The 15,187-nt window shown below is 28.2% G+C and overlaps 1 protein-coding gene across 5 annotated transcripts in view; it reads left to right on the plus strand.

The window, feature by feature from the left end:
* LOC111631439 (DENN domain-containing protein 5A-like) overlaps positions 1 to 15,187 on the plus strand; it is a 62,691-nt gene that overhangs the window by 42,760 nt on the left and 4,744 nt on the right. For 2 of the 5 annotated variants that reach the window (XM_023375687.1, XM_023375689.1), the window contains exons 16-24: positions 1,363 to 1,398; positions 3,891 to 4,020; positions 4,099 to 4,227; positions 4,306 to 4,427; positions 4,507 to 4,652; positions 4,748 to 4,866; positions 4,981 to 5,078; positions 6,407 to 6,478; positions 6,546 to 6,628. In XM_023375687.1, coding sequence (XP_023231455.1) covers positions 1,363 to 1,398; positions 3,891 to 4,020; positions 4,099 to 4,227; positions 4,306 to 4,427; positions 4,507 to 4,652; positions 4,748 to 4,866; positions 4,981 to 5,078; positions 6,407 to 6,478; positions 6,546 to 6,628 — 935 coding nt within the window. Of the gene's footprint in view, positions 1 to 1,362; positions 1,399 to 1,539; positions 1,639 to 3,890; positions 4,021 to 4,098; positions 4,228 to 4,305; positions 4,428 to 4,506; positions 4,653 to 4,747; positions 4,867 to 4,980; positions 5,079 to 6,406; positions 6,479 to 6,545; positions 6,629 to 15,187 lie in introns of all 5 variants that reach the window. The other 3 variants (XM_023375685.1, XM_023375686.1, XM_023375688.1) reach the window with 2 other exon arrangements.

The raw sequence follows: 15,187 nt of genomic DNA on the forward strand, positions 1-15,187 counted from the left end.
TTGCTTTTACAAAATATAAATTGCAGCATTTATCTGTACATAATTCGTATGTAAAAAAGATTATTCATTTGCAGGATTTCTTTTTAAGATGATTATTTACTTTAAAAAATTAAAGGAGTATTATAAAATATACATTTTGAATGACAAAGAAATTTAGTAATGTTATTGTTAGTATTTAAAATGATTATAAAAATATTGATATGTTGATTGAATGTTATAATAATGATTATGTTAAAATATAAAATTGTCATTTTATCATTTTGTGTTTAGGAAAAGTTATAAAATTCATATACTGATACATATTAATAAACATATTTAATATTTTAATTTTTTTATATAATGATATTTATTTATTTTTATGATGCATATAATTATCAATACAAATATCTATCCTTGTTCCTATATTTCCATTAAATTAGAGGAAAACTTTTAAAAATATGTTACAAAATGAACATATTGGCCCAATTTATAGAAAATAAATTCATGTATTTACTGATTAAAATAAAGATTTACAAAGTCATGAATATGCAGATGAGTATAAAATGCAATATGCAATGTGTTAATATCTTCCATAATTTTTAATTATTTCAATATTTAAATGCTTTTTTTAGCCAATATTCACACTGTAAACATGTTCCATTTTAAAAGAATTTCTAGGGAATAAATTATTTATTAAAATTTTTGATATCACTTTTGAAAACAAAATTGCAAATAATGCTTCTATGAGTTGAGTGTAGTTGTGAAAATATTTACTGTACTATTTGTGTAGAAATTTGGACATAAATTATCATTAATAAAAACATTATAGATTGTTTCATATATCTTGGCTGCATAATGCACAGTACTTGCAGTTGAGGCTCTGGAAATTTTAAAAAATTCAAGAGTTTCTTTTTGATAATGTACAGTAGCCAAGTGACTGAGCAACAGTAGTTGGTTGCAGGTTTATGCCTCACCAATAGGCTAGCTACATGGAGTTTTCTGGGTTTTATTCATATGCCTAACACCTAACTATGGGCCAGTTTCTCATAGAAAGTCCTCCCAGAAGGCAAGCTCTCTTGAAGTGCATGCCATCTCTCATCATTCCCAAATTTTTAAAACCCTGGCAAGATCAGTGAAATGAGATGAGCCATATTTCATAAAATACATGTGGTAAAATCCTCTTGAGGTTTTAGAAAACTTTGTTAAAGTATCTTTTAAAATGGAATGAAATAAATTGATATTATGATGTACAAAAAAATTAAATTTAAATATATGAATGCTTTATTAAATTTCAAAATTTTTTAAGCTCTGCTAATCTTCAGATTAATAATTTAATTGCCATTTTCTCTGACTATTGCTTTCTTTCCTGCTGCTATTGTTCAGCATTGGCTTGGTGTGTTCTCAGGAAAAGGATTGATTGTAGGTGAATTTTTCATTTGTTACTTCACTTAATATTTTTATTTCTTATCCACAGATGATTTTCTCTTATAGAAACATGGGGTTTTGTGTTTATTTGTTTTGTTTTGTTCATTCTGTTATGTTGTTCTGTTCTGTTTTTAGCATATCCTGAAAATAAATGGAGTTTTGGTATACCAGAAATTTTATTATCTTTAAAAACTGGGAATTTTAGTGCTATATTTAACCATCTTGCTAACTTTGGTAAGTTAAGAATTAAACTAAAAAATTATTTAATTAATTTCCTTTTTTTATTTTAGTTATTTATTTTATATATTGTTTTGTTACAAGTGAAAAATTAAATTTTATTTTAAAAAAATTATTATGGGGGAAAAAATAATTTTCATAATTAATCAATTGAAATATACTTAAACATTAATTTGCTATGGATTTTAGTTTAAGAATAATTTACAAAGTTTATCTTGCATGTTATTTTTAAGTTTTATTATAGAATAAAAAACTAATAAAATATCCAATTCTAAATGTATATAATAACTTTTAAAAATCATTCTACATGATGTAGTTACTATAAAAAGTCATTAAGATGTTGAATTTTTATTAATGTCTTTTTCATGCTGGAATATGTGCACAAAAAAAAATCCTTTTTTGTGGATAACATATGAAGAATTCTTTGTGTGATACCCATAGATTTATATGTTTTAATACAAAGAAAAATTAATGATGATGATTAGTTTTTAATGTATTTTTAGCATATTTAAAGTAGATTTTTCTTAATTGGTTTTCTAGATTAATTTTAAACATACTATTAAATTTTTCTTTGAATTATTTTCTGTATTCTGTAAAACTGTTTACTATTGTTAAATAATAATTTAATAAATAGGAAAAAGAAAAAAATCAGTTGATATCTAACTTACCTATCAGTAATATTTTAATAAGTTAGAATATTTTTAGAAATTTTTTGATGCTTTATATTTTCTTACAAAGTTAAAGAAATTATCAGTTTTACTGAATAGTCAGTTGTGTGTAAAGTATATAATAATTTTAAATCTAAATTTTATTACCAAATATATTACAGATTCCAACTGATTCAGTTTATAATTATTAGAATGATGATGCAGGATATTGTATCCAATTATAACAAGAAAAAATATTAATGAACAATGCCAAAATTCAATTGAAATTATCCTTCATATATGTTATATGAATACAGTATATTAAACAAGCTGAAGTCCTATATATATATATATATATACGTAGCCAAACAATTGAGTATTTAAGGCAATTGTTTGGCTATGTATCTGTATTGTATGAAATTGAGAAGCAATTCTGCTTAATGTCTAGAGGCTATTTAACAAGAATTTAGAACAGGATATAACATTTAAAAGGAAAAATTGAATTCTAGAAACATTAAAAAAGAATTGTTGCATTCTGTCTAATAAGGAAAACAAAGTTTTCTTTAAAAACTTTTTCATTGTGATAAAAGAAAGCCCCTTACTACATTGTTTTCTAACAAACTCAACTGTCAGATTAATTAAATTTGTTAATGAACTCTCTTGCATTTCATTAAACTAAAATCTAAGTTAGGCAGGGAGATTTTGCTCAATTAATGTTATATTTACTATTCCAAAGTATTTATTAAAGTTTAGAAGTGTGAATTAATAAAATTAATAATATAGTTATATATATATATATAATATTGTTGTATATATTTTCATATATATGTTAAAATTTGTATTAGAAACAATATAAATACAAATCTTCAGAGAAATATAAAGACAGAAGGATGTAAGACTTTACAAGCAGAATTGCTCATAACTTGATGCTGCTCTTATTACTATAAAAACTGTGAAAGACAGAAATTTTATGTGATTAAAATACTTGAATATAAATTGTTACTACAGTCTTAATCAGACTATTTTACTTGTCAATTTTTTTTATGTTGAATTTTTAAGAATAATTGTCTACTTAAAAATCATGGCTCATTTAGATGGCAAATAATATAATTATTGTTAATTTTTCTGTGTAGCTGTGAGAAAAAAAATCAAAAATATCTGATCACAAAATGTTGCCAAGTGAATTATTAAGAGAAAATAAAATATGATGGAAGCAATTTCTTTTTCCTGTTTATTAGCTTAATTCTTTCATATTGAAAAAATTTAATCAAATGTTTTAATTTACTTGTATTTTCTTTTATATGATTAAAGTTATGAAAAGGAAAAAGTATCAGTTTGTAGTTAATTTTAACTTAATTTTCTGTTTAACTAATAAAAAGTATTTGTGTAGTAAAATTCTTGATAAATTAATCAATTTTTTTTTATTAAGAGAGTAATTTCTTTAATGAAAATTATAAATTTTCCAGTTATGTCAAAGATTTATATTGCTTTTAATAATAATCAATATCTCAAATGACATTTTAAATATATTTAATTGAAAGTTTATGAAGTAATTTAATATAAATTGAGTTAGTTTGGCCTTAATTAGTTAGTTTATTGCAGATATATCGACTCTTGCATTAGAGGGTGAATCGTCAAATAGTCGAAAGGAGTCTTGGGACAAAAAAACAAAGAAAACTCCAGATCTTCCAGTTTTAAGACCAATGCCTATTTCTTTAATATATGATGTCAAGTAACTAATATCTAAAAATATTATTATGTTTTAATTTATCATGAATAAAAAGTAAAATGTAATTATTATTTTTTCAAGAAATGTCCAGACAATGACTGAAATGAAAACAGACATTGGTTATGCGAGAGCATGGGTGAGACTAGCATTAGAGAAGAAATTACTCTCTAAGCACTTGAAGAAGTTATTAAGTAATCAAGAAGTACTCAGGTACATAAAATTTTTGTGTATGCATAGAAGCAAATTTAAAAATAAATTTATTAACTTATTTCTAATTAAATTATTAAGGAGTTTGTACAAACGCTATGCCTTTCTTCGCTGTGATGATGAAAAAGAGCAATTTTTATACCACTTGTTAACATTAAATGCAGTTGATTATCGTTGTTTTACAAACACATTTACGTCAACTAGTAAGTTTGCAATATTTTATACAATCAATACAATCAATAATTGTATGATGTATATTATATGCGTATATTTATAACATAGTAATGCCATATCGCATTGTGATATTTCCAAGTCGTAAATTGAATGCGTCTACCACTTCTGCAAATGTGTGGATCATGCTATCTGGCACATTAGGAGAAACAGGAATTATTAATTTACCAAGACAAACATTAGAAATTGTTTCACAAGTAAGTTTATTCTGTCATTTATGTGAACATTTTCTCACAAGAAAAAACTATGAATAGAGGATGCTAATTTATATAATTTGTTTATTGTTGCTTAGGAAAAGAATCTTGGTATATTAACAACTTTAAGAATTGGGCATGATAACACTGGTATTTATCCAAAATGGATGGTTGAAAATGTTTTGGTACGGAATGAAGTGACAGGTCATACCTATAAGTAAGTAACTGATATGTTTTAATTGATTTTTTTTATTATAAAACGACTCTAATAAATTGTTAGAGATGGATTAATTATAAGCTTTTAAAATATTTAAAAACAATCTTTTTATAGATTTCCATGTGGAAGATGGTTAGGTAAGGGTGTCGATGATGGAAGCACAGAACGTCTTCTAGTTGGGGAAATTGTTCCAGGAGATGTAGATGCTGAAGGTAATGTTAGATATTTTATTTTTTGTAATCTATTGTTCACTGATTGTCAAAGGATGTTTGAGTAACACTTTTCTTTCTTTATCATAAATAGTTTTCTTTAGAACTATTTGTTGAGAGGCCATGCAATAAATTATCAGCTTAATCATGAAGAATCTAGGTTGAATACGGGAAACAAGAAACAATATTTTGTAATTCAGGATATTGTTTTTTATTCTTTATTCAAGCTAGCAACCCTTCTATGATTATGGCCACTTTTGGTCTAATTGAGAATGGAAGCTAAATATATACTACTAGATTTTGATAATCAAAGAATATTTATTAAGTAACATTTTTTAGGTCAATATTGGATTTTCAGCTTATGAAATTGTTTCAAGGTTATAAAAAGTACAAAAATTTAAAATACAAATTAAGATTTTTAGATATGGAAGATTTTACAATATATATATATATATATATATNAAACTCTTCCATATCTAAAAATCTTAATATATAATATATATATATAAAAGTTCAGTAAGAAATTTAATAAGTGAGATAACTGAAGTATATTAGTGTTTAACAAACTATATTGTTCCAAATAACCAGTATGGTCATTTTATGGTGGCCATCATTAACAGCTTAGTAAATTTTAATAACAAAATAACTTAGTTATTTTTATGATCAGTGATTGATATTGCACCAGTATCTTTCACAAACATACCATTTTCTTTTACCTTCACTGATGCTTATATGACATTAGCAGATATTATTTTTTAAACTGGGCAATGCAAGGTATAAGGACAAATATTAAAATTAAAACCATATTAAAAGATTGTTTGTTTGTTTATTTTAGGTCAACCCAAATCAACAGCATTGTTTTTGTACAGTTCCAAATCCAAAATTAAAAATTTGTAGTTTTTTTAAATTATAAGTTCTTTTGAGCCATTATTTAGATAGATCTAGGATTCTTTAGATTATTTGCAACCACTATATACAAGTGTGATCCTGATTTGTAATTTCAATTTATTTTTAAAAACACTGTTCCATTTTTGAATTTATATAAGCTGAAGTTCTAAAATGTCAAAATTACCGTGTAATTCTGATAAATAAATTCATTTATTAAATGCTCTTTTATCCTACAATATGCTGATGCATGATTTGGTCATTTTCAAGAATATAATTGAGCTTATGAGATGTATACAATTCAGCTAAATAGTTTATAGTTGCTAGCCTCATATTAATCAATTAATCTTTAGAACTATTAGTTAAAAGAAAAAATGACTATACAAAGAAATAAAAATTTACATCAGAAAATTAAGCATGACTTAAATTTCATTTTTATCATTTAGAATTAATGGAAACTTGCAGAACACCACCTAGATGTTGTTCACCAAGTGTTCCTCGAAGACCAAGTCAACCAAGTGAGTTATATTGTCATAATTATAAGGTTTACAAACAGATGATTTTATAACAACAAACATTTTTCAGAACTAACTGTTCCAGAAATTCAACAGATGCTTGGAGATGCTGTTAATAATATTGTTAAATTTTATTATAAACCAGAGAAAGAAGTAAGTGGATTATAAATATGATTTTTCTTACTTTGAAAAAATTTTGCCACTATACTTAATTATAAAGGATGCATAGTAAAATCCTAAGTCTCCCAAATAATTTCAGTTTTTCATGTCTTTATTATAACATTTTATCTTAGTGTGATACCCCTTGTAACTAACAATCAACTTTTATACAAAATAATTTAATTATTAAGCTTATAATACAATTGCCATTATTTTCAGCCTTTAACTTAAATTTATATTCATCATCATCAGTAACTTAATTGAATTTCTCCAAACCTGAAGAAAATTACAATCTTTGAACAGATATAATTGTGTATATGAAAATATGTAATTACAATTGCACAAAAGACAACCCTTGAATCGTTTTCTAGAGATGTTATTTAACCAAATTATAGCCATTTTATGTTTATCAATTATTGATTTAATTTCACCCAAAAAAGACATAATCCTAGAATTTTTTGCACCGAAAAGTTGCACCTCTACTTTATCATACGCTGCAACATTATGGGAATGTTATATTAGCCAAGTACCTTCACCAATTTCTGTTTAAAAAAGAACTGGCTAATCCATTACACTTGTAGTCAGTATTTTCCACCAGGTTTTAACTCTGGGGAGTATAAAAACTGTCTTTTTTAATCTCCTTCAAAGTAATTCCAGAATCCACTTATTACTCCAAATTATTAAGAATGAATAATAATTTAGTACTACTTTGAAAACAAAAGTTAAAGTTACTTTTCCTATTTCCTATACTACAACATAGCTACATAGATCTCTGTCCTAAAACAAACTTTATAGATATCCAAATGAAATATTTATTGTTAACATCTCATATCTGACCAGTGTGTCAAATATCTTCATATATGAGTATATAGAAATCTTGGATTTGCTTGATATAACACTGTTTACAATTTGACACACACTATATTAGAAGTAGCTTATAGACTTGCTATTAAATCTTAACGTCATACCTAAATATTTATGATACTTTTCACTTTTCTTTCTTAGAACAAGTACCTCTATTTTTAAAGACTAATGCTGGAGAGACCAAGTGATAAAGATGTAAAAAAATAAACTAAAAGCTTTTCTTTTAAATCTGAGCTACAATATTGATACCTTTCTATAATTCACTAGCTGAATTTGCCAAAACAATGTTATCATCTGCATACAACAAACATTTTATCACTGGATTTATTAATTGAATACCATAAAAATCTTGTGCTTTATTTAGTGCATCTCTTAAAGGCAAAAAGAACTGGGCTCAGAATATAGCCCTGATGAGTTCCTCTTGTACATTTGAATTTTAGGTCTATTTTACCCTCAATAGTACACTAATGTTAATGTTAAAATCTACTGTACTATCATAAGTATAGTATAGTATATTTAACACTATTAACATTTTGTTACCAATACCAAATTTTATCAGGTACATCCACAACTCATTTTGAGGAACCATATGAAATGTAAAAGGCATTTTAAAAAAACAGCATATAATTTTCCATGTTTTTACACAATTTTCTATACACAAGATGATCAGTTGTAGAGAAAAGTCTTATGAAATCCAGATTGTAATTCAGATAAAATAGATTAACAAAAATTTTACTTATTGTAGACAGTATTATAATCCCTCTATAATTAGAAGGATTCTTTGGATCCTCTCTTAAAAATCTGCACTATCCATGATGTTTTCCACTCTAATGGTTATTTGTCCAAAGATTGTCATAAAAATTGTTTGTAGCTTCATCCATTGCTTCTCCCTGGCAAACCAGAAGATTTGCCACATTTCAAATATGTTTTAGTTGGTTTTAAGTCAAGATTTGGTGATATGCCAGGATGGCAAACATACGGGCCGGATTCGGCCGTCTAATGAATTTATGACGCCTACGATCAATCTTTCAATATTAGCTATTCAAGTCTGAATAGCCTGATGAAAAATTCTGATGCCTAAAAGAAAAAGTCAACAACTCACTGTGCGTTTAGAATTAACTCTTCATTACAAATCTCTTAAGTACCGCGTAGAATGTTGATAAAGCATGATAATGTGAAAAATGTATCTGTAATCTCTATGTAGAATTTAGTCTCTATGGGGTGACACCACAATGAGATCTCGCACCACCTCATAATCTTCCTAGGGCAGCCTCTGGTTTGGCCCATGAAAAAAGTTTTCTTTCCAATTCGGCCCGGGGGCAAAAACTGTTGGCCACCCCTGTGATATGCCATAATCCAATCCATTCAGTAAATTTTCAAAATGATTTTATATAACTAGTAATCATATCTTACAGTGCTTATATGGAGTATATAAAATGCTTACTATTTTCTCTGAGCATAGTCATACTAGAAATTTGTCAAACTTTGGAAGGTTCAATTTTATAAGAAACTTAGCACTTTTTCTCTTTACACAGTTCTTTGTAATATCATTAAATTTTCATTGATGTGGTTCCTTCTCCACATTCTCAAATTTTTATTTTTTACACATTTATAGTCAAAATTATATTATCGACAGTTTCTAAGATGGTCTTGTACAGTATTAAGGTTTCTCTAATGGGATTCCAGCTGTTTTTTAACATGAAAAATCCTGTAAATTTCTTAAAAGTTTGTTTTTTTCCTATTTTGTGTTAAGGTTGAGGAAATTTTGCAAATAGAAAGTATAATTAACTCATAAACTGTCAGAATACATTTGTATTTATTAATTTTAAGTCTTATTAGTTTTTTAAATTTTTACTTGTTATGGAATATCACAGATTGTTAATAATCAATATGTAGCCTACTTATGGCAGGACTCTGAAAATTCTTTACTTGTCAGAACCTGTATTATCTTGAATAATTGCACTGGTGCTGTCTTCATTTTTAACCATGCCCAGTAGTTTCAATAACTGCATTATACCAGATTGTGCAAATTGGACAAGGATACAAATGAGTATTAATTAAGTATGCAAGTATGAAGTTTTTCTTCATAAACCTGATCATTAAAGCCAAACAAACTGCCAAATTATTGGGCTAAAAGCTTGATATCTCTATTAAAGCAGACGAGGTAGACAAATCAAGAATACTAGGCAGCAAAAGAAGTACTGCAATGCATCTCAAAAACAAATTAGAAATCTTTGAGACTACAGGTGGAAAAAAAAAACATAATGCATTTAAGAGAAGACAGATGTTAAGACAATTCCACATGAACACCCACATCAATTGAATCAGAAAGGGCATTCTCATTTTAGTAATGAAAAGTTCTGCTACTAAGGACCAGATTGAGTGATCATAGTATTGACCATCTTTGCTTTTTAAAATTTTACAAAATATTATTGTAAATTTTTATATTATTGTGTTTTTAAAAATCAAAAATTACCTTCTAAGTTAGAAGTTTGATCTAAGTTTTTTTTTTCTTTCTTTTGTAAGCAGTTTCCAACAAACTAATAAATTTTTTCTATTTGTGAAAATTTCTATGTAATTCAAAGGTATTACATATTTTACACAGCATTATTATTATTATTTTGGAGGTTGCAGAATATATTAAATTACTTAAAAAATGAAAAATAATTAAAAGTGATGTTTCCTGGGATATGGTTTTCTCGAAATCCCAGAACAAGTAAAGGACCAGGAAATGAGAAACCATAAACAGTACACATACAGTATGTAAGTAAATATATAGAATATCTATAGATGGTAAATTGAACAATTTTAATTAGTTCTTTTAGCTCTTCAGCATAACTAATCAAATCCATACTATCATTTCATTTTAATCTTCTGCAAGAAAAATGAAATCTCATCAAGTCATTTTTATCCCAACATTCCTCACAATAAGCCTAGAACATTAATGACATATGATCTGCTTCCATTTGCAATTCCTCTGCATTGATATTGATAAACATAATCAATCAATAACACTTTGTCCTAAATGTGACAAGTGTCAGTTTCCTAGTAGCATTTCCTCTTGTTCTGCTATTTGTTAAGCACAAACCATTATCAATACACAGTTTTAATAACTGAGTTCCTATATTGTTAGTCTTCACATCCTCTGACATTCTGCTTTCATAATATTCAGTCATATACATTAGAAGTTCCTGAACTACTATTAAAATCAATGTTTAAAAATAAACATGTTGCCCTAGACCAGGGATGGCCAACAGTTTTTGCCCCTGGGCCGAATTGGAAAGAAAACTTTTTTCATGGGCCAAACCAGAGGCTGCCCTAGGAAGATTTTGAGGTAGTGTGAGATCTCATTGTAGTGTCACCCTGTACAGACTAAATTGTACATAGAGATTACAGATACATTTTTCACATTATCATGCATTATTATTAACATTCTATGCTGTGCTTAAGACATTTGTAATGGAGTGTTAACTCTGAATGCACAGTGAGTTGTTAACCCCTTTTTTTTTTTTAGGCGTCAGAATTTTTTGTCGAGCTATTCGGACTTGAGTAGCTAATATTGAAAGATTAATCACAGGCCACATAAATTCATTAGACGGGCCGTGTGTTGGCCATGCCTGCCCTAGACTCTTCAGTAACAGGTAATATATCACTAAATATTCAGATATACAGATTTGTGGCAACACAGACAAAAACAAACAGGATTTCTCTCCAACTTGCCAACAAAATATTTTTATTCATTATTATTACTCTTATCTGTTTATCAATCAATTAGTAGCAACAATCAACCTTTGCGTTTCCAATTCTATATCATAATAGTAGTATATGGCTTATCTCTCAATGATTTAAACCTGAGGTAAAAAAAATTTTGCTTTTTCAGCCAGCCATGTTTCCTAGAAACAGAATATCTATAATAAACTATAAATATTTTTCTACTATTTATATTCCAAACAAGAAAAGTGCCATTATCATTTTTTCTGAATATTCAAAATTAATTTAAATACCCTACACTTTTTAAATTTTTGATCCTTATACAAGACAGCACTTAAGTTTCCTTTAAAAAAGAATTCTGTGACATTCCAACTAAACCTTTTCCTTCATAAATAGACTGTTTTGCTACATTTGTTTCATGAACCACATTCCTATCTCCATCACATTTATCTTTAATTATTAATTAATCATAAAAAAACACTGATTCCCAAGCTAATTAATGCAAGAAAAGATAAAAAAAAATCTTTTCAATCTCTTGTTTTTTAGGTGAAAGATCATCTCAAAATTTAACTTAAAATATCCAATTTTGCATTTTTTGTTCTATATATAATTTTCATCAGTTAGTTTCACCAATATCAAATTATTAATCTTAAAAATAGAATCAAGTATTCCAATCAATATGTCTGTCAATTCCAGGGCTTCAGAGTTGGAGTCATGGAGTTTTGGTATTTTAGCCGGAGTCAGAGTCATCAAAAAATCCGCCAACTCCGACTCCTTTTTACTTCCCAACTTCTTATGTATATAAAATTGAAAAGTATTGGAATCATGTCAAATTTGACCCTCCAGGTTTTTTTTGCAAATCCCTCAAAACCCCTTGAACCCCTCAAAAAGTCAATAACAGGGGAAAAATTCCCGTGCGTGTGTGTGTTGGCGTCTAATTTGTTTAACTTCTTTATTTTATGTTCTGAGATATTGTGAGATCAGCCGGGGGTACTACTCTGTTAGGATAGTTAATACCACTTAATCGGCAGCTAGTCGGTGAGTCTTCTCGGTCATCCAAAAGAATGGCTTTTCCTAAATTCAGGAAAATCGAGGGCGGAGGGACTTACAGTTAAATATTCAAAGCGGAATGAAGAATTGTGAGATCCTCAGTTCCAACTAGGGTTTCTCATTTCCCGGTCTTTTGCTTGTCCCGGGATTCCGGGATAAAAGTGAACTGTTTCCCGGGATCCCGGGATAGAATCAATTATTTTTAAGGTATACAAAATATCTTGAAATTAAATGATATAATTATTTTTCATTTTTTAAAGTAATTTTAAAGTTCTGTATCATCCAAAATCATATTAATAATGCTGTGTAAGATATATAATAAAAATTACCTTTGAATTACGTAGAAATTTTCACAAATAGAAAAAAATTTATTAAAGTTTGCTAGAAACTGCATACAACAACAACAACAACAACAACAACAACAACAAAAATGCTTTGAATTGAGTTAAAAATTAAAAATTGAACTTAGATCAAACTTATAACTTAGAAGGTAATTTTCGTTTTTTAAATAAAATATAATACAAAATATTGTAAACTTTTATAAGATTTTAAAAAGCAAAGATGATCAATACTCCGATCACTCACTCTAATTCTTATTTTAGTAATGAAAAGTCTTGCTACCGAGAATGCCCTTTCCGATTCAATTGATGTGATTGGAATCGTGTTTAATGCATTTAAGAGAAGACAGATATTATGTGTTTTTTCACCTGTAGCCTGGAAGATTTCGAGATTGTAGTACTTCTTTTGCTCTCTAGTATTTTTGATTTGTCTACCTCGGCTGCTTTAATAGCGGCATCAAGCTTATAGCTCGATAATTCGGCAATTCGTTCGGCTTTAATAACCAGGTTTATGAAGAAAAACTTCATTCTTGCAGGCTTTATACTTGTTTGTATCTTTGCCCATTTTGCACTATCTGGCGTTACGCATTTATTGAAGCTACTGGGCATGGTTAAGAATTAAGACAGCGTAAGCACAATTATTCCATATATTACAGGTTTTGACAAGTAAAGAATTTTCAGAGTCCTGCCACAAATAAGCTACGTATTGATTATTGACCATTTGTAACATGCCATAACGAGCAAAAATTTAAAAAAAAAACTAATAGGTAGGTTTAAAATTAATAAATACAAATGTATTCTGACAGTGAATGAGATAATTATGCTTTTTATTTGCAAAATTTCTTAATCTTAAAACAAAATAAGAAAAAAAGTGAATTTTTAAGAAATTTGCGGGATTTTCCGGGATATTTCCCGGGTTAAAAAAACTCCCGGAATCCCGTTTGAGAAACACTAGTTCCAACATCAGGGACCTGACACCAGTTAATCAAATTTGTATTCGCAGATTAACACGCAATTCGATATGATATGGATTTGATTCAGAGAGTTAACACGAGACATTTCTTTAACGATAAATAAGGAAAAACATTTAATAAACTAAAATAAACAAATTAATACAAAATAAAATTAAACGAATGGTTAAATACATATTTCTACAGAGAAACGGATACTCTTAACTTATACAATATTGAGAGAGAGAGCTCACAATTCATTAATAAACATACAACCTGTTTAGTTGACTTCTTCTGTACTTGTATTAGTCGAATATACCTTCAGTTATAAGGTTCTCATACTCCTATTCATGGAGAGGCATTGATATTCTCGATATTAAAATAATCTTCTATGTTTCTAACTCATTATCCACTCGATATGATACGACTATGGGCGTTGGCCTTATGGAGCTTGTATGGATTTCGTCTTCCTCATCTGGGATCTATTGACAAACTCCCCGAATTCTGCCAAATTCTGACTATATCTCTCCATTAGCAACCAATTATCATACTGTTCTTCCCCCATGTGAATGGATGAAAAGGGGAAGAAATGAGGGGTCGTTAATTCCCATCGTGGCGAGAGTTTTAACAGATAAGGGTAAAACAAAGGATGCTCATACTTCCGTCAAAGGAAGTGGCTCTGTTATCTGTTTTCCCACGCTAGGAAACCGTTATTTTCTCACCAAAACGAAAGAATATTTTTCTAAAAAATTTAACTTTATTTTTAAATTATGATTTAGACCCAGGGACTATTTGGATCTCACAATATTAAACAATATCTCAGAATGGGTAAAGTTTAAGAAACGAAATGTGGCACTGTGGCTTGCGTATAAAGGGGCATTAATACTATTAAATTTTGGTTCTTAATTAAAGGTCGATAGAGTGAAGATATAAAAGTGATCATGTGTCATATCTCTCAATGAATATTTTACTCATTATTAGCGTACAAAATTTAAAAAAAATAAAATTTGTCTCTACCCTCAAAGTAAACTTTTTGTCATTTCATAATAGTAAAACCTGTTAAGATGTTAGAACGTATATGGGGAAACAATTTAGTTCAACCACTTTGACACTTAATAATTAACTTCTGTGTTAAACCATCCGACTCCAACCATTCTAACCACAGAAATTATTAGGCTTCAAACAGAGTGAACGAAATCATGCCCTCCCACACAGTCTAACATACACACATACAGAAAAAACCTCGAATCTTTTGCATATCTTGAAATTTCAAGGTGTCCTGAGTCCAAAAATGTAAAAATTTGGGAAGGATAATTTTTTTTGACCGATCGCTACACCTTCCCTCTGTTATATATAACAGCCGGAAAAGTAAAAGTTATCAAATACATATTTATATATTACTTAGAGGAGTCTTTTAGCTTTGGAATAAAAAGTTTCTACATTCTATCTTTATTAGAACTCTATTTATTGAATATTTTATTATGAGGTCACGTGATGACATCAGAATTTCCTTGTCTCTTTCGGTAACAAGTCCGTCTCGAGTCGGAGTCAGTAGATTTTTATGCGACTCCACAGCCCTGGTCAATTCTAAAAGAATCTTTAAAATAATTTAATCTATACACTCTTAACACTTCTTTGTC

This window comes from Centruroides sculpturatus, unplaced genomic scaffold, assembly GCF_000671375.1.
Source record: "Centruroides sculpturatus isolate CEXI.00-Female unplaced genomic scaffold, Cexi_2.0 scaffold746, whole genome shotgun sequence".
Taxonomy (NCBI): Eukaryota; Metazoa; Arthropoda; class Arachnida; order Scorpiones; family Buthidae; genus Centruroides; species Centruroides sculpturatus.